At 38.1% G+C, this 20691-nt stretch overlaps 1 protein-coding gene across 1 annotated transcript in view; it reads left to right on the forward strand.

Annotated features, from left to right (window-relative positions):
- LOC113100219 (E3 ubiquitin-protein ligase rnf213-alpha-like) overlaps positions 1–20691 on the forward strand; it is a 105734-nt gene that overhangs the window by 32486 nt on the left and 52557 nt on the right. Inside the window, exons 12-26 of the mRNA XM_026265009.1 lie at positions 1402–1546; positions 1654–1806; positions 1892–1990; positions 3220–3342; positions 8587–8779; positions 8892–9065; positions 9145–9297; positions 9389–9990; positions 10086–10245; positions 10340–10557; positions 10637–10771; positions 18527–18691; positions 18778–20050; positions 20175–20356; positions 20456–20611. Coding sequence (XP_026120794.1) covers positions 1402–1546; positions 1654–1806; positions 1892–1990; positions 3220–3342; positions 8587–8779; positions 8892–9065; positions 9145–9297; positions 9389–9990; positions 10086–10245; positions 10340–10557; positions 10637–10771; positions 18527–18691; positions 18778–20050; positions 20175–20356; positions 20456–20611 — 3931 coding nt within the window. The remainder of the gene's footprint in view (positions 1–1401; positions 1547–1653; positions 1807–1891; positions 1991–3219; positions 3343–8586; positions 8780–8891; positions 9066–9144; positions 9298–9388; positions 9991–10085; positions 10246–10339; positions 10558–10636; positions 10772–18526; positions 18692–18777; positions 20051–20174; positions 20357–20455; positions 20612–20691) is intronic.

The following is a 20691-nucleotide window of genomic DNA, read 5'->3' on the forward strand; positions in this document are numbered from 1 at the left end:
TGAATAGGCCAATGAATAGGCATGGTAGACACAGGCAGATGTCTCGCTCTCTCTGAACCAGTAGTCGACAGAAGGAACGTCCAAGGGTTCACCTGACCATGGGAAGAGTAGTGGCTGTTACTCGGCCCACCCTTGGAACTGGTTCCAAAAGTCCTGGTGGCCGTGACAGAAGCTACGGAGGAAGTGGTCGATCTCTTTTGATCTTCCTCTCCGTCTGCCCGTTGGACTGAGGATGGTATCCAGACGACAGGCTGATGGCCACACATAGGAGGGAATGGAAAGCCCTCCAAACTCGGGAGATTAATTTGGGGCCTCTGTCAGAGACGATGTCCTCAGGGATGCCAAAGTATCGGAAGACTTGGTTAAACATCAGTTCGGCGGTCTCAATGGCCGTGTGCAGTCCTTTCAGGCGGTGAAGACGACAAGATTTAGAGAAACTGTCAACAATTATGAGAATGCATGTATGATTATCTGAGGGATGTAGGTCAGTTATAAAGTCCACCCCTAGGTGCGACCATGGGCAGTTCGGAACGGGCAGAGGGAGGAGCTTGCCAGATGGGCTTTTCGAAATGGCGCATTCCTTATATCCTTGCACGTACTTTCTGATGTCAGAAGCCATGTTGGGCCACCAGAAGCGTTCCCTCAGCAGTGAAAGGGTTTCATTGACCAACGGGTGGCCAGTGCCAAGTTATGTGTGATCCGAGTGGATGAGTCGCAAAGCGTCAACAAGGTCTTGGAAGGGGTCTGTGAGGCTCATGCTTGTGCCAATCGGTCTTGGTTCGGTCTTCTGTTACAGCAATCAGGGACAGAAGACTTGAATAACAGGAGAACACAGTTTTTTAAGGCACAAGCAGAGGAGCAGGTAGTGAATGGTGAGGATATGGTGCTGGAGGTTGGAGAGATGAGTTGATCCGGAGGCGTGTCTGTTACAACTCTGTATGGTCTGCTTTGTCATGTGGAAATACCTACAACAATAAAAAAAGGATCAGACCAAGACAAACACATAAGCGTACAAATATAGCCCTATGTTGCATGTTTTAATTCATTGAGTGGTGTTGTTTATCATCTTTTAGGTGAATTTGTTTTATTGCAATTTTTCCAGTACTGGGTAAAATGGCAAACTCTGGTTAAAGTCACTTTCTGTCAGTGTTAGAAATGAACACAGGCTTGGGATAAAGATTAAAATATAAGTTCCAGTTTATTCAAATATCATCAATTATATATGATGGAAAAGCCACTTCCTTTTCATTGGCATATACAGTATCTGCAAAATATTTTCTCAAGAAGGTTTGTTGATATGTGCTAAACTTTGTGAAAATTTAATTATACTAAAATAAGGACCCCTTATACAAAATTAAGAAAATCAAATTAAAAGAAAACATGCTTTCATTATTGTTGTAGCTGTCTAAATGAGGATTATCGCATTCAATGCATTCAAGCAGCTTGCAAACTTCTAGAGGTGATCTGCAAAAGAGTCAGTCATGCATTTACTGATATTCCTGTTGCTTGCATGAACCTTGTGGCGTCAGTATCAGGATTTGCCCAGGTATTCCATTCTGAGATCATAATATGTTTGTTTTAAATAACTGATTAAAGCCATTAGATGTTCAAAAAACAATGACTCAATATACCTGACATTTGTTCAACCCTAAGACAACTCAACAAACAGACACTTTCTCTGAGAAGACTCATGAATTACTCCGTTATGCCAAACAAACTGTCAGAAGATGGATTGGACAAAGTTTCCAAGGCAGACTTATAAACACAAGTTATCATACGGCTGGCAGCTACACTAAAGAGATTGAGGTATGCAATACAAGTATGTTTATTTAAACTGACCATCATCTATATCCATATAGTCTATTACAATTTGGTTTGTTCTGCTTTACAGATGTGGAATAACATTGTATCCATACATTTTATGAGTAAGGACTTCACTAAAGAATGGAGAGAGACTTTTACACGGGACTTTGAGGGAAAGTATCAAAAGGTATAGATTATTAATTTTTTGAGACATTGGAATTTAATTAACAAGTTCCATGTCTTTTGGTCCAGTTACAATTATTTAGTATCTATGTTCCTCTATTTTTTGCATGTAATACTGGACTAAAATAAAGCCCAATCTGATCTTTTTAATGATTCAGGCAAAAAATAAATAAAAGTATCAATAATAAAATATAACTAAATAGAATATTTATCAGTTTGTATACTCAAGGCTTGTCAGATATAAATCAATATAATTATTGATATTAAAATGTTTTCTTCTATTTAGTATTATACTGTGACCAATATTGGTTTAGATTTTTTCTTTGCAAACTTTAAATGCCATTTTATTATCAAATGCGGTTTATTTTGTATATAGGATTGATTATGAGGGATGGGGTGCTACCTCAAAACTATAAATATTATATAAATAAATATTATATTAAATAACTATAAAACTTTAATTTAAGAACCTGGAATTGTTATTGGTTTCAAAAGCTAAACAGGAATTGTTAAATTACTATCCAGGGCAGTAGCTGGGGTATGAGACGCTGATTGATGTGTCTGCATCGTCTGCACTGGAGCATTTCAGTGGGCTTAAACAGATCACTCTTTATAGCGGATTTAGTTCTCAAACAACTGACAATTTTGACCTACATATGATTTTCAGTTACAATAATTAATCCTAAATTTCGACATTAATAACTTACTTTTAGCAACATCAGACGCACGCAAGAATTGACAATAAAGAAGAATTGACTTGACGCATCTTGGGCTTGAATGGTTTTAAATTGCTAAGGCTTAACAACACATGCAAATGACAAACTTACAAATGACAAACTTCCAACTTGCTACACGTGCAAAAGTTAAAACCAACACTGTGGTCCCCTTGAATTGTCACCAGCTTTCTCCTCACTTGTGATAGCCCTGTTCCCATCACTAGAGTCTAGTCTGATCTAGCTCAGCTCAGTTCATTTCTTTGTTCTTTAATAGAAGTACATTCACCTGCCATCACACCACAGGATTTTGCATACTAGTACATTTAAAATCTATTGAAATGATTGAGACAAAGCATCTTAAGCAACTGAGATTTGCATCTGATTAAACTGAAATAAATGTGACCTGGGACTAACATTTAACAATGAAACATGTCAGTGAGGGCTGTCAGTTGTCCATGTCAATGTTTGTTGTTCTGTATTTTTGTTAATATACAAAACAATTTTTTACTGTTATTAGGAAGATCCTCTGGACCAAATCCAGTTTTATTGCTCAAAGGTTGAAGATCTTAAGGTCTCCAAGCCTTTTTTGGTGGATAGCGTGGAGAAGTGTGCTCTCCAGGCTGTTGCTGCAAAATGTCAGGTAAAGGCCTTTCACTTTGTTTTCACTGACAACATGAGTTAATTAGCATTATACATACATATTGTACCTTAGAACATTTTATAAAATGAGATTAGGTCTAAAACACAATCCAGTTTAAGGGTTTCTCTTTTTCGTTCTAGCAGAATTTAGTTTGAATTTAGCTTGAACCCTTACATGAATGTTTTATCAGTCATTAATATTTCAGGTCATTTCTGACAAAAGTTGTCAAACCTAGGAAATTGCAAATTATATTTAATATAGCCCTGTACTTACCAATGTTTACCTTTATTTTTATACTGTCCAGTCAAAGCAAAACATTTAAGGGTTAGTTCACCCAAACATGAACATTTTGTCATAACTTACTCACTTTCATGTCGTTCCAAACCCGTAATTAAGCTATTTCTGATGAAATCCGAGAGCCTTCTGAGCCTCCATAGACAACAAGGGAACTACTAAGATTAATGCACAGGAACGTAGTAAGGACATCATTAAAATGGTCCATGTGACATCAGCGGTTTAATCATAATTTCACAAAGCTACAAGAATAATTTTTGTTCGCATAAATCACAAATAATAACAACTTTATTCAACAATCTACATTACCCTATGGATGCATGCCCATCCTATGACCTGAATAAAGTCTGTAATGAAAATGTTTTCATAATTTTCTCAGCCTTACAAAATAGTTAGTTTCATTCCTTAATGCTGATTGGTCAATAGCTGTGTACATTTACCTTAGAATAACCATTCGGTGTCAATAAGCTCATCAGTCAGCTAAGAAGATAACATTTATAGTATGCATTGAGGAGGAGCCCAAACTGCCAAGTGATGTTTATGGTCCATGATATTGGTACAGATAATGAACAATTCTTTCTCAAATCATCGACAAGATTAATTAAAATGCGGATAAAGTCAAATGAAGATGAAACCGATAAACACGACAGTATGATTGAAATTTAAAAAGTTTAAAATAATAATAGTAATACTAAAATAAAACACGTTTATTCTGTAGCACCTAAAAAAGTTATTTGGTGCTTACGTTTTTTTTTTTTCTGAGTATTCTGACTATTTACCAATACCGATTCAATCAGATACCAGCGCAGTTTTTTTTTAATCAATGTAGAATTTCTATACTTCTCTGTGTTGACCTGATCAGAATCAGAATCAGAAAGAGCTTTATTGCCAAGTATGCATACAAGGAATTTGTTTTAGTGACATAAGCTTCCAGTACACAGAGACAACAACACACAGACAAAAAATAAAAAATAAAATAAAATAAAAAATAAAAAGAGATTTACAAATTGGCAAATAAATAAGTGTATAAACAATTGTGCTATAAATGATAATGGAATAGGATTGAGTGAGATGCAGGAATGTTCTAGGATGGAGGGTTAACGAATAAATATAAGGATATTGCACGTTTATAAGCATAAGTAGGGATCAACACTCCTATGTGTTAAATACAATTTACTAATATAAACGGCTTAATTATGGTGAAAAATAACAAAATATATAATCATTATGACAAAAATACTATTATAAATTAGGTTAGTGGATAAATCAGCAGCAAAGTATACTCTAGATTCTAGATCACGGGTCCACAATAATTTTTTTTAAATATAGTGAAATATTTTATTTACAAAAAGTCTAAAATCTGGTAACATTTTATACATTGCTCTCTGTATTGTAAAATACATTAATGTAAAAACAAGAATATACATATTTATATAGAAATATAAAAGACGTTTCTTTTAAATGTATAGCACAGTAATGAAGGCAGCAACATAAGATAGATAGGACAGAATAAGAGAGACTGTTAATTATCTTTGTGCAGAAAAGTATTATAATGCTTAATGCGCCAGAGCAGCACAGAGCGCTTATGCGCATCCTGTGCACAGAATGATGAGCTTGAAACAACACTGAGTCACAGTGTGCAGCTGCGCAGTCCTCCGAGTCCACATAGAACATTTAGTACCAGGGCCGTGCACAGACCTTTTGAGGGGCATGTGCTGAAACTGAAAAAGGGCACCCCCCCTCCCTTTTTTATATCAATTATATATTCTCTTTTTTTAGCTATTCTGTTTGGTTTCATAAGCTAATTAGTATTATTTGGTTAACATGATTATGAATGACATTGAGAAGAGGGGAAGGTGAGCAATGAGTCAAGTATTTTTGACAAACTTTTTTGAAATATAATTTAAGTAATTATGTCCAACTCAATTCCAGATTATAAGAAACTATAGCCATACGTTACTATAACATATCCAACATGTATCCGCCTTCCTGGCAAAAATTTGATACTGTGGTGGACCAGGGATGTTGGTCTCTTGAAGGTCTCTTATTCACTACACTTTCCCTAAAATAAGCCAGCAATGAAAAAATAAAGAAAAATAGTGTGAAAAGTACAGTTGCAGTGAAAAGCATTTCTGAAGGATCATGTGACACTGAAGAGTACTGAACTGGAGTAATCATGCTGAAAATTCAGCTTTGATCACAAAAATAAATTACATTTTAAAAATATTCAAATAGAAAACAGTTATTTAAAATTGTAAAAATATTACACAATATTACTGTTTTTGCTGTATCTTGGATCAAATAAATGAAGCCTTGGAATGAATCATGAATTACATTCTGCATGATAAAATATAAAGATTTCACAGTGATCTTCTGTAGTTTTTTTTAGTTACTACTACTACATTACTGTAGTAAAACCATGTTTTATTGCATTTTATACATGTGAGGACGATCGGAGAGTATACCATAATATGAATAACACAAATTAAGTGTATCAGCAATCATAAATCAAAGAAGAAATTTCTCAGAAATATATGTTAGGTGACGAGGATCATTCGTCGCTTTGTGTAAGTTCCAGTACGAAAAAGCGCGGGGGCGCACCGGTTATGATTTTCCGATGGTAAAAACAAATAATATGTTGTTGTATTACTTATCAATATATAGTTTTTGACCAGCGAATGTGTGCAAATGTGAATTTATTTTCTGTCTGTCATTAAAACGGCGACGGCGCCTGCCGCTGCCGGCATCACATTACATTTTAAACTACAGGTTACAAACTTTTTGTAGCTATATAGACGGAGCGCTCAGTTTTTCTTGTGGTAAAATGCATTTGGCCAAAATTGCATTTTATAAAAGATGAAATGCTACTGTATGCACAGGCTATTTAAGTGTGTTAATGTATTGGCTATGACTAGATGGCAAATGCTAGCCCTCTCTCTCAGGCGACGTCCCACATGTCTCAGTCAGTCAGTCAGACATCAAATAAATAAAATATGAGCCTTTATAGACATAGTGTTTAGTAGTACTTATTCACACAACAAGATATGTATTTACCCTTCGCAAAACTTTGTTCAGCTCAGCTGTTGTCTACTGTGCTGCTGCTGTGGAACTTCAGTTGATTCAATGAATATAGAGGGGGCGGAGTTATCAGCTTACTGACAGCTTGAGGATCGAATAAGATTTACACAAGCTCGTTTTAAGAACTTTCATTTGCTAAATATTTGTAAAACAGACAGACAGACGTGAAGGGTAACCAATAGCATTGATTAAAAAAAAATAAAAATAAAAAACACCACCAAACAAAGGGCACTTCGGAGTGTAAGGGCAAAAAGGGCATGTGCTCTGCACAGGTTGGGCCCTACCTGTGCACGTGCCTGGTTAGTACAAAACACAAGCTGCTCGGTGTTCATCTTCAGTTCTCTCTCCACAGCAGTTCAGTCAGTGTGCTGTTTGAGTAAATTACTCCGGGATATTTGTTAATTTCGAATCTACGGAGCTCGGCACATCACCTGTAGGAGAAAAAACAAACAATTCATGGCGACGGTTTTGCAATCCGTCCCCTTAGTTTATAAAACGTACTCACAAATTCTTAAACTGTTCCCTCGGTTTAACAAATCGTGTCCACAGATTAATAAACTGCACCCACGAATTTCCAATCTTTACGCTCAGATTTTGTAAACCGTACCTTCGGTTTTTGAATCCATACCCACAAATTCATAATCCGTGCACACACTTTCGCAATCCGTTCCCTCGGATTTGTAAACTGTACTTACGGATTCATGTTGCTAGCTCCTATAGGTAGTTTACGTGTTAACATACTGTTTATTGAATATTATTATGTGGAATATGCCTTCAGCAAAGTGTCATAAGTGATTCTCTATCAATTTTAGTATGTGGCTGCATATACAATGATTTAATAAGAAATATCTGCATCAAAATCTTGTATAATTTATGATAATCTTAGCACTTGATTATTATTGTATAATAAACCTGACTCTTGAGTAATTTGTTCCTCTTTTGTAAAAAAGATTAATTTGTGGATTAATGCTTATTGGAGACGCGAACCGTTTCAAACGATTCAGTCCGATATGATGAACTGGTTCAACAGGTTCACTAAAAAAGAACTGGTTAAATCAAATGATTATTTCGCGAACCGGACATCACTAGTACAAAGGGAAGATATATTGATACGTAGTGTATTAAATTTGTGCGTTAGTTTATTAAGCCTTTTCTTTGAAAAGTTTTACACCTCAGTTACTGTGCGCTCTTGAAGAGAGTTTCATTGTTTTGATAATCACTGTAGTAACCAAATGCAACACACAATTTGATTGCTGAATGGAAAGAAGAATGTATGTAAACTTGAATTTAATGACTTAAATATTAATTTAATCCAATGTCTATTGTGTAACCCTGCCCATCTTGTTCTCCGATAATTGTTTTCCTTGTTCGACCTGTTACCCCTTCATTACTCTCCTTATTTGGTTTCCAGTTTATTATCCTTATGTTTTCTATCCTGTGCTAGTCTTTAGAATATATGAACTCCTGAAGGATATTCAGTTATATTCTCTGAACATGTCATGTACTTATTTCTAGCCCCTGTATTTATGGTCCTTATAATAGTGTGTTCAAATTAGTTTTAAATGGTTCACTAGGTTCAAGGCACACTAAAGTCCTCTCACACACAGTTAAATATATAATATTAGTATAATTTCCTATGATATCATTCTAGTTATTATATTTAATCAAGATTAATGAACATATTCTACATTATATCCATTTAGAAAATAATTAATCCATTGAGATGGAAATGGATATGGTGTAGAGTTTGCAGTGTTTGAGCAATATATTAATTTATTATCTGTATGGATTTCACATTATTCTGCCAAAGTTCTATGCCTTTTAAGAAGATGGATAGCATGAAAGCAGTTACTATATATTTTTTTTTAACAGGCTAAATCTGAGAAGCAACTTTTTGAGAGATTTGACAAACTCCGCATAAACTGGAAATTGAAACCGCTTATATCGACCATCATTCAGAAGTCCTGGCCAAGAGATGACAAAGGAACCTATCTGAAGGATGAGGAAGTGGTTTTCAAACATCTTCTGGGCTGGACAGCAGCTAAGAATATCTTTCAGCTTCATGGTATTATAGGGATTCCCTCTGCATAGTGCAAAGCAATCCTATGTTAAATCTCCTCCCTCTGATACAGAATTTATATATAATGTTTAAGCTTATGCAATTTTTTACTCTGTAGGTACTGATGAACAACTGATTAGTCAGCTTTCTGAAGAAGCTAAAGATAAATTTACCATGGCAATATCATCATTCACAAATATTTTAAACCAACTTGTATCAGGGAAAATACAAATAAAGCTACTCAACCACATCCTGGAAAACAAGAGGGCATTCTTTGACTTACTTAATTTAGGTAAAATACTTTTACAAATAACATTTCTGCCTTTTACATACTGTAGTTTGAGGAGTAATGACCATACTGTTTTTTCCAGATTGTTTTTGTGACAATGAACAATTCAGAGACACCAATGCCATGAACAGGCTTCTTGACTGTAGACAAGAGGAGGTGAAGGCTATTTATCATGAGAATTCAGTGGTTGATGCTCTCATTAAAATGTGCCGCAATCTACAGATACATCCGAGGGGTATGCTTTCTTTTGAACAGCTGACAATAAAAGATTGCTTTTATACAGAGGTTTTAATATTACATTTTAATACTACACTTCTGTTGTACAGTTGATTTTGAAGGGCTGGAAAACAAACGCCGTGATGACATTGATGAGATGGACCTGAACAAGTTTGTGGATGTTCATTCATTAAATCAAATTCCCTCTGCAGTAAGAGTAGTCAACTACTTTGAGCTTGAAGATGATGTTCGATCTATGGCTGAGGTCCTAAACACATTCAAAGACAGCTACATCTTCGGAATGTGTTGGAAAAATGAGGCAACAAAGTTTGCTCAAGATTATGAAGCAGTTTCTTCAGAAGGCGATTCAGTTATCACACTCAAAATGCTTCACAGTGACATATTTACACCATGTTTCAATGCCTACAGAAACATATACACAGTGCTTAAAGATGGCAGTATCACTTTTGAAAATATTGATGTAACATTCAGAGACTACAAGGGAAAATATGAAGAACTGGAATCAGAAGTTGCAATCATATGCAGACTGGATCACAGTGATGTCCGAGGTTGGGTCAAGCAGAGAGTTTATCAGATTCAACAATACCATGAGCTTTATCTGGCAATACAGTCAGCTGAGGCAGTCATGATGGTCAAAGAGACGCTTCGCCTACAAGGAGACTTTCAAGTCTTGGAGAAGTTGCTTAATACTGTAAGTCATCATATTTTGCCATAATTAGTACATTTAAATTTTTATCATAGATAAAAAAGGAACATGATTAACACATAAGGCTGTCTTTCTTTCAGAGACACGTAGATTTTAAAAAGGAGCGTCTTGACAGCATTGATGATGAGTTAGTTCAGGCTAAAATTGTGCTTGTGGATCTCACAGAACCCCGCAGACTGTGCCTTCAGGAGCTCAGTCGCAGAAAGGATTTTGTCACATGGGTAAAAAATGTTCTTAAAGGTAAAAGTTTGTTTGAACTGGTATTCACATTGAATGTGATTTAAGCATTTTTCCGCTCTTTTATAAGCAAAGTTATTCCTCTTTATCTCTTAAGAAATAAAAGAGTTGAAAGCCTTTGTGGATTTGGCTTCAATCTCTGCTGGAGAGAATGATATGGAAGTGGATCGTGTGGCCTGTTTTCATGATGCAGTTCTTGGTTACTCCTCAATGCTTCATGATTTAAAGCAAGATGCTGACTTCAAGCATTTTAAGGAGATGCTAAAGAAACTATGGAAGGCACTTGACAATGACCACAACCTTTCAAAGAAACTGGTGAAAGAATCTGCTTTAACAACCAGAAAATAAAGCAGGATTTCTTATTATTGTTCATCAACATTTTCTCTGATTTCAGAGTGACTCTGCAAGACACTTAGAATGGTTCAAAACAGTCAAGGACAGCCATGGGTCAGTGGAAACTTCATCTTTGTCTCTGGCTTCAGCTATCAACATAAACGGTGTCTACGTTATTAGTGCACAAAATCAAAAGGTTTGTAATTACTGCATTACTTCCACTGATGAAGCACAATTTTGTGCTGTTAAATCAATTCATCGTAATTAATTCCTCCTAGATAATAAGTGTTTTCTACCTATTTGTGTATTGTGTATACTTAAGTTACAAAGAAATACACACACATACTGACGTGTGTGTATACATTATAATACAACATATATACTGATCTAGCAAAGAGCAAAATCAATATATTTATATTAATGCTAAAATATTTATTTTTCCTGATAGGTATTTACACTGCAATTCAGTTTTTATAGGCAATGTTATGAGATTAGTGTTTTACATTTATTTTTGAAAAATACAGAAATCCGAAATATATATATTTTTTTTAAAAACAAATAAAAATGAAATACCTGTAAGAGGTGGCAAACCTTTAAGGTCCCATGATGTGGATTATTTTCTTTTTTTAATGGTTCCTGAGGTGTACTTTTATATTGTTAGTATGATTGTTACATAAAAAATGTAGAAATAAAAGGCTAAAATTTCTAGCCACCTCGGGACCTAGGATAGGCAAAGGGAACTAGTATCAATTAAAAAAAAACTCAAAGTGAAATTTTCATGTCATGGGACCTTTAAAAAGTGTGTGACAGAATCATTAATTCACTGATTTGTTCAAACTCTAGTGTTCTGCTTTGTTTGAAATTATTGTAGTTGGTAAAACTAAAAATATATTTAAAAATATTAAATTAATATAAATGATTTATTGATCTTTACATGAATATTCAATTGCAGTCAAGATAGTCAAGAAAATAGCACTTTTACTGATGTAATATTGCTTACCTATATCGTATAAGATAACTTAAAATAATCATATAGAGGAAATTCATATCTTAAATATAATTTAGAGATTTATTTGTGCACGTTTTTCCCCCAGCGTTATAACAGATCACCAACTTTTGTGTTGAGTACATGTATGCCCTGGCCATGTAGAGGCATTTAGGGTGTACTCACACTGCCAGTGTGAACCGTGCCCGAGTGCGTTTGACCACCAAAGCGTGGTTCGTTTGACTAGTGTGAGTGCTCTACGAATCGTGCCGGGGCGCGGCTCGATTAGCCGGCCCTGGCCCGCTTGGAAGAGGTGGGCCAGGGCACGGTTCAGTTGGACTCGGGCGCGGTTCGCATGCAGTGTGAGCGCTAACCGTGCCGGATTATAATTTGAAGAGGTCTAAAACTTGAGACAAAAAGAGAAGAATCATGAAATGGCATAATGTGGTGATTAACTTCATAAGGGTATGATTTCATTTAATAAACAACAAAACAAAGTAAAAACGTGGCGCAGGTGTTTTGATATGAAATTATCTCTGAAGGGAACCACCTGCCCTCAGAAAAGTTTTGATGGTAATTTAATTTCATCTTGCCTACGTGTAAAGTCTGATAATTGTAATGTTAATGAGCACAGTTCTGTCAGGGAAAGAAAAACACGGGATCCACTTGCAAATGAAACAAGGTGTTTATTAAATGCACATGAGAACAAACAAGGCCAGATGGAAGGTAGAAGTCTCTGGTTGGCAGTTCTTCCTTGGCAGCGCAGGGACACTGGGCAGATTCCTTGAAGATAGGAATAATCTCCAGTACGCCGTAGGAAGTTTGAGGTGGACCGTCACCGGACTAAGGATCTTGGCGACGGTAAACGGGCCAATGAATTTGGGAGCAAGCTTTCTACAAATGGAGCAGTGAGGAATATCGGTAGATGAAAGACACATTTTTTGACCAATGGCGTAGACGGAAAGCTTCGACCGGTGGCGATCAACCTGGGCCTTGGTGCGCAACCCCACCTGGAGGAGAGTCACCCTAGGTGTTCTCCAGACAACTAGCGCAGACCGAGCAGTCAATAAAAAACAACGAGTGTCACAAGCCATAGATTGCCACCAGAACCGTTGCTTAATAAAAAAAAATTGTATGATTTACTCCTGGATGACAAGCCACCTTGGAACAATGACACCATCAAACAACGTTGGACCGTAAACTCTCTGGCACGAATAATCTACCCGGTGGACACCCGGGCGGAGGCACTACCACATGTAAAGCTGTGCGGACCTTCGATTTGATCTCCCAAGTTAGCATTGAAACCCCACACCTCTGTGAAAACGATTGACTCAAGAGATACCAGGCGTTCAGATTGGTCAAAAATACGGGATAAGGTGTCCGGTTTGATGTTCTTAGAACAAGGACAGTAAGAAATGGAAAAATCAAATCGACCAAAAAAAACTACCCACCGAGCCTGCCTAGAGTTAAGTCATCTAGCAGATCTGTTGTATTCAGGATTCTTGTGGTCGGTCCAAACAATGAAAGGTACCCCCAAGCCCTTCAACCAATGACGCCACTCTTCCAATGCTAACTTGACTGCCAACAACTCTCTATTACCAATGTAGTAATTGCGTTCAGGGGGAGACAAACAAATGAGAAAAATAAGCGCATGGGTAAACCTTGCCATCCGCAGAGGAACGCTGGGAGAGAACCGGGCCTACCCCCAATCTCTGATGCATCGACCTCCACCACAAACTGATGAGAGGAATCAGGGTCGGAAAGAATGGGGGATGAAACAAAGCAGTCCTTGAGTTTAGTAAATGCAGCCTCAGCTGCACTAGACCACCTGAAGGTCGTAATGGTCGATGTCAAGGCAGTCAGAGGTGCAGCTTGTTGGCTGTAATTGTGAATAAAATGCTGGATAAAAAGCCGGTTAAAATTGACAAAGCCCAGAAACCTCTGTAGGGTCTTGCGGGAATCTGAATCTTGCCGGGATCCATGTGCATCCCCTTGGATGACACAATAAATCCTAGAAAGGGGACAGACTGTGCATGAAAAATGCATTTCTCCGCCTTGACGAAAAGCCTATTCTCTAACAGCCTCTGAAGCACTCGTCTGACGTGCTGAACATGTTCCTGGAGAGAAAAAGAAAATATCAATATGTCATCCAGGTAAACATAAAAATTAATCTCAGTCTAGTGCCTGGAAGACCGCGGGGGAGTTGGACCGGCCAAAAGGCATGACCAAGTATTCAAAGTGCCCCCTGGGGGTGTTAAAAGCTGTCTTACACTCATCTCTCTCCCTGACGCGGACCATAGGCATAGGATAGGCGTTAAAAAGATCCAAATTTTGTGAATAAGGAGGCTCCCTGCAGTCTCTCGAAAGATATCAACAGCAAGGGATAAGTGTTCCTTACTATATTACTCCATGGCCTCCCTCTCTGGAGCGGAAAGTGAGTATAGCCCGCTCTTAGGCAGAGACGTATCTGGCAATAACTCTTAGGCACGGTCATAGGGACGATGCGGAGGAAGAGAAGCAGCCGGGACTTACTGAATCCTTCAGGTCGAAGTGCTCCTCGGGCACATTAGACAGGTCCGTCTGCTTCTCCTGCAACACAGAACAATAGACAGAAGAACAAGCAGAGACCAAACAAGACGCATAACAGTTTTCACTCCAGTACATGATCGCGTTTTGCTGCCAGTTTATGTGAGGGTTATGTAGTGTGAGCCAGGGGTGCCCCAAAACCACTGGAACACCAGCAGAGTCAATGAGGAGGAACTGAATTTCCTCCACGTGGTTGCCAGATGTGACCAGACTCACCGGTCCGTTTGAGTGTGTGATCGAGGACAGGAGTTGACCACCCAGAGTGTTGACCGTAATGGGATACTTAATGGGAATGAGGGGGGTCCCGAGTCTGCGGGCCAGGCTTTGATCCATGAAGCTTCCCTTTGCCCCAGAGTCCACCAAGGCGTTGCACTGATGGTGAGAGGTGGCCCACTGCAGTCTGAGCAGGAGGAGCGTCGATTCTCGGGAGGATTCACAAAAGGAAATGCCACCCATCAGGAACCTCCCTGCTACTGACTGGCTCTGATTTTTACAAGGCTCTTTACCGCAAAATGACCTGCTGCTCCACAATATAAGCACAGTCCCTGCGTTCTTCTATGCTACTTCTCTTCCCAGGAGAGGCGAGCTCTGCCCACCTGCATGGGTTCGGAATCGAGTGAGGTACTGGCCGCATCGCATGGAGGGGTGGTGGAACGAGCCTCCATCACTGGAACCCGGTCTCTCGGTCTCAGACAATCTCGACGCTGCAGCCATGCGTCCACTCAAATGGCCAGGTCAGTCAACCCATCCAATGTTGTAGGTAAGTCCAGAGTGTATATCTCGTTCTGGATACGGTCAGCCAACCCATGCAGAAAGATGTCCCACTGTGCCTCGTTGTTCCAGCTGCACTCCGTTTCCAGTTTCCGGAACTCGATGGAGTAAGCTGCCACCGACATGTTGTGCTGCCATAGATCTGCCAACACCCTGGCTGCCTCTCTGCCAGACACAGCATGATCAAACACCTTCCTAAGTTCATTACTGAAGGTTTGGAACGAGTCCAGACACCGATGTCACTGCTCCATACTGCTGTTCCCCACAGCGCCGCTCGTCCTGACAGCAGCGTAATGACAAGTGCCACCTTGGATTCGTAAGTAGGAAATGATGATGGCTGCAGATTCAAGAACAGTGAACACTGAGACAAAAATGCAAGACAACTCGACCGGTTGCCATGATCTGTTCATCTTGACGTTCAAACCGAATGTCGTTCCTCTTTAATATCTCTCGTACTTAGGTTACATTCGCTGGATCCATGAGGGTCAGATTGTTATGTCAGGGACAGAAACACTGGATCCAGTTGGGAATGAAACAAGGTGTTTATTAAATGCAAAAGAGAACAAACAAGGCCACATGGCAGGTAGAAGCCTCTGGTTGGCAGTTCTTCCTTCTGCAGGGACTGCAGTGGGCAGAATCCTTGAAGACAGGAACCGAAAACAGGAAGCTACAATGGCGACACGCCAACTCGAGCAAACAATCCCAGGCACTAGCACTAGCGGCAGGAAGTCCAAACAAACTGGAACAGGAGGACTCTGCACGGAGCGAGACAAACAGAGAACCAGTAACAACGATCTGACAAAGGACAAGACAAACACAGGACTATAAGTAGACCCACAGAATAAGAAGCACCTGTCACTATCCGAGTCATTATCTGGTTTGGCTCTGTGTTCATCTTCAGTTCTCTCTTCACAGCAGTTCAGTCAGTGTACTGTTAGAGTAAAATGAGTTACTCCGGGATATTGGTTTGTTTGAACTCAGAGGGAGCGTCGGCCACATTAAAAAAAGTTACCAGCTTAAGTCATTTGTGGATTAATGGGTATTGGAGACGCGAACAGTTTAAAACCATAACGTTCGATTTGGTGAACTGTTTCATAATGATCCGATTACATCTAATGATTCATTCGCGAACCGGATATGACAAACTGCTTAGTTTTGAACTGTCTTACAACAGACACGGAAGAGAAGACAATACTGAATAAAGTCGTAGTTTTCGCTATTTTTGGACCAAAATTTATTTTCAATGCTTCAGAAAATTCTAACTGACCCTTTGATGTAACATGGACTACTTTGATGTTTTTCTTACCTTTCTATTTTTCAGAGTGTGAAATATAAATTCTCACAGAATGTAGCCTATTCATAACCAATATATTGAACCATCTCTTTATGTTTTTCTAAATCCCAAACAGAGAAATCAGTAAAATATCCATCTATGAACATGTTTTATAGGCTATTTTAGATTTGGGAAATACACCAGAATAACACCAGAGTTTTGGGAGACATTATATTGTGTAGACTTTATGTGATTTGCAATGCACAAACAAGAAGCAACAATATCTGCAGAGAAGGTTTGGCCATTCTCAAAACGTTAGTTTTGTGTTAAGGTATCTCTCCATTACAGACCATTCTGAAAGAAGAATTTATGCAAATGCGTATAAAAATGCTTTAAAAACTTTAACAGAGATGTCTAGAGGGTATTTAACAGGTCCACCCCATATAAGATTTTTATTTACTAGTTTTCCATTTGTCAATATTCAACTAATCAGAGGTTTCTATTAAATTTACATCTATACTCCATAATGAACCTTAATATAGTCCATGCTCAAGCACATGCATTAAGTTTGCCACAAAGCACAGGCAGAAGTAGCCCAATGATTGTGAAAGAGACATTTTAATAATTTTTTAACAAACAAATGCCAGAAGAAATTCACAGTGCTGACTCTCTCCACATGGACACACCTTTAAAGAAAAATGCAACCTTCACAGATTACATAATGCTTTTGTCTTGAATTCATTTGTTTAAAAGACATTTCAAGCTTTCTGTAGATATATTTCTCATGTATGTGAGGCACCCCAATTTTAAGTTAATTAATTATCAAGAAAAAAATTCAAGTGATCGAGATGGCTCCTCCATGTAATTAATAATTAATAATAATAATTTATTACGTTTATATAGTGTTTTTCTAGGCACTCTAAATGCGACGGCAGGCATATTGCGCCAGAACGCTCACCACACACCAGCTTACTGGTGGAGAGGAGACAGAGTGATGAAGCCAATCAGCAGATATGGGGATTGTTAGGAGGCCATGATGGTCAGAGGCCAATGGGCGAATTTAGTCAGGATGCCGAGGTCACACCTCCACTCTTTTCGAAAGACATCCTGGGATTTTTAATGACCACAGAGAGTCAGGACTTCGGTTTAATGTCTCATCCGAAAGACGGTGCTTGTTGACAGTGTAGTGTCCCCATCACTACACTGGTGCGCTAGGACCCACACAGACCACAGGGTGAGCACCCCCTGCTGACCTCACTAGCACCTCTTCCAGCAGCAACCTAGTTTTCTCAGGAGGTCTCCCATCCAGGTACTGACCAGGCTCAGCCCTTCTTAGCTTCAGTGGGATGATATGGCTGCTGGCTGGTCGGCTGCCAGATGAAATTTACAGTGCTGACTCCCTCCACATGGACGCACCTTTAAAGAAAAATGCAACCTTCACAGATTACATACATAAGAATACATACATACATTAATGCATGCGCACTAATAATTTTAGCACAAACACTTGACTGCAGCCGTCAAATGTAACACATCAGTGAGGCAAAGTTGACGGATATTTGCGAAAATGTGGTTTGATGCGCTTGTTTGATAACTTGCGATTAAAGCACCACTCAGCGTTCAAAAGCTGCAAATGTGGCGGGGGCACGTGCGGCGGTAGAAACTACATTTTGGTTGGCCACCTACTGTATGCATCGTGAATGCACTGGTGAGAAGTGAGACACGGAGACTCAGAGGACAGAACAAAACAAAACACTGGTTACGAATTAGATGTACTAAACAAGTATTTGTAAAGAAAAATATTGGAGGATTTCTGTATAAGCCAAAAAAGACTCTTAAAACGGCATTCCCGGTTGAAGCTCTATTAATTTGTCAACATGTTTGATCAAGTCTTTGAACTAAATCAACTCAAAAGAGTGATTCATTTGCGAATGGGTCATTGTTCATACCCTAGAAGAAAAAAAAAACAGACATAGTTTAATAGATAAAACAGAGTTTAATAGTAAAAATTTAATAGCATACTTCAGCTACATAAAAATGTCAGATATTGAATAAGGAAGGACTGCATGACATGTTGAAATGCATCCTATTTTATTAGCAAATTATTAAATGTAAATATTTTGTAAATCCATGTATTGAATTGGTTACCTTTTAATTCTATGATGCAATATTATTTTATAATAATATATCATATGATTCAATTAAAAAAATGCTTTTACATAAAATAATACATTATTACAATGCATATTTTTAGTTCTCTCAATTCTGTTTTAATACTATATTTGATGCAGATAATACTTTGGAAATATCAACCCTTGAATATTGCTCTTTTTCAGTTATGCTTGGAAAATATTCTGAAGTTACATATTATGGAAGAGCATGATGAGGGCTGTGAGACACGCATTTATACTTTTGAAGACCTCATAGAACTTCAAAATAAATTAATGCTAATATCGGGCAAAGGAGATCAGGGCCAGCGTGAAGTCAATCGATTTGCAGAGGTGACTTTACCGTTTTTATGTTTTTTATTCTGCTGTCTTTCACCTTGGTTGTTGTAATTATTACTGAACTTCTTTTCTGTTTCCAGGTCTTTGCCAGTGTACAGAGGTTGGCCTGTGCATTTATTGACTTGTTTGTTGCTGGAAATCCATTGTTCAGACTTTGGACGGCAACGGTCAACTGTAATAGTAAAGAAGCATGCATAATTATGGACCTCAATTTAGGAAGTGTTGTTAGTGTCATGATGGAAGGTGAAGTCACAGAACAGTTGCCAGAAGTCTGTCGGAAAATGGAGAGCTGTTTATGCTTCTGGAAGGCTTTTATGGATAAGCAGAGATCTCAGCATTATTATTTAAACTATTTTACTTCAGAACAGCTGGTCTACTTATGCAGTCAGCTCACCCAGAAAAACGGCACTGAATTGAAAGATCAAGTTCTTATAATGCTCTCCTTTATCAAACCTAATTGCTCCTTTTCAGATGTGACCCAAGCTTGGGACAGGCTTCAGTGTGAAGTTATCAAGAAGGACATTAGGCAAAATGATGACTTAGAATTTCAAACGTTTGCAGAAGTTCCCAGCATGATTAAACATGATTTGAATACTGATAATCCATGTGCATTGTTTGACAACTTGGCAAGTCAGTTGAGGCATGCTAATGGGTCAGAAAAGCTAGATGTGATTTGGAATGCTTACATGCGAGACATGAACAACTTCCTGCCAGATTGCCTTGATTTTAGAAGCCTTGGATATCTTCTTGAAATTTTAGCCAACAGCCCAAGTCAACATGAGAGTGATTCCAAACAGGATGAGAAAACAAGTAATATTCAGAGAAAACTGCCAAATGGAATGGCTACTGGAAAACCAAATCTGATTATCTGCCCTTTTGAGGAAATTCTAATAACATGTATTTCAATTTACATGAGAAGCATAAGAGAGCCTCTACCAACCTATGATGAAGTACTTCTCTGCAGTGGTTCCACTCCGTATGAAGAAGTGGAGCTTTTCCTCAGGCGTTGTCTCTCTGATGGCTATAGTGGAAATAAAATATACACAATGCTTTATGTGGACCAACTTACCTATGAAGTCAGCTACAAAGTGGAGCAGTTTTTTCACCAGCAAAATGCACAAAGCAGAAATGATTACAGACTGGTGTTGATCTGCAGCTCTAATAAGGAACATACGTACCTTCCCTCTGCTTTTAGTCAGTTTAGATCGCACTTGGTACCCCAAGAACCAATAATCAGTATTCAGAAATACCTTGTTAGGCATTTTACAGTCCCAGCTGACATATCCAGTGCTGCTGCTGTGTTCAAAAACAAACAGTTTGTGGGTGTTGTATTCTCTGAAAGGTCAGGAGTCGGTGAGTATAAATTTGACCATATAAAAATAAATAAATGCATGAAAACTTAGTTTTCTGCGTATATGAATCGAAACATTTTTGCACTTCAATTTGTCAAATAAGTTAAATCTTTTGTGCGTTTTAGGGAAATCACTTTACATTAAACGAATGCATGAGAAATTAAAAAAGATCACCGATAAGCCTACACAGCTGAAGTGCATCCGGTTAACTGAGCCAAGAGTTGATGAAAATATCATCCTTAAGTCCTTGCTCAACAACTTCAAGAAACAGGAGCTTTCAGTTTATCATTTTGACATAACCACCATGGTAGCTACCTGTATTTAATTATTATTTTTTTATCAATTTGGTGAAGAAATAGAAATAATTTTTGTTGCCGTTTTTTATTATTATTTTTTATACTTACAGGTGAAAACAGGACTTCATGAGTTCCTGTTTAGGCTGTTGATTCTTGGTTACCTCATAGACTCGGAAGGAAATATGTGGAAAAGGAATAATGAGCACTTGTATGTAATTGAGATACTAAGACCAGATTGCAGAACATCACAATATGACAGAAAAACTGTAAGTAAATATAAATTTGCTTAAACCATGTAGGATTATTTGCTTGCAAATTTCTTATGAATTTATTTGCCTTTTATAAT

The sequence above is a fragment of the Carassius auratus genome, unplaced genomic scaffold (genome assembly GCF_003368295.1).
Source record: "Carassius auratus strain Wakin unplaced genomic scaffold, ASM336829v1 scaf_tig00217198, whole genome shotgun sequence".
Lineage (NCBI taxonomy): Eukaryota > Metazoa > Chordata > Actinopteri > Cypriniformes > Cyprinidae > Carassius > Carassius auratus.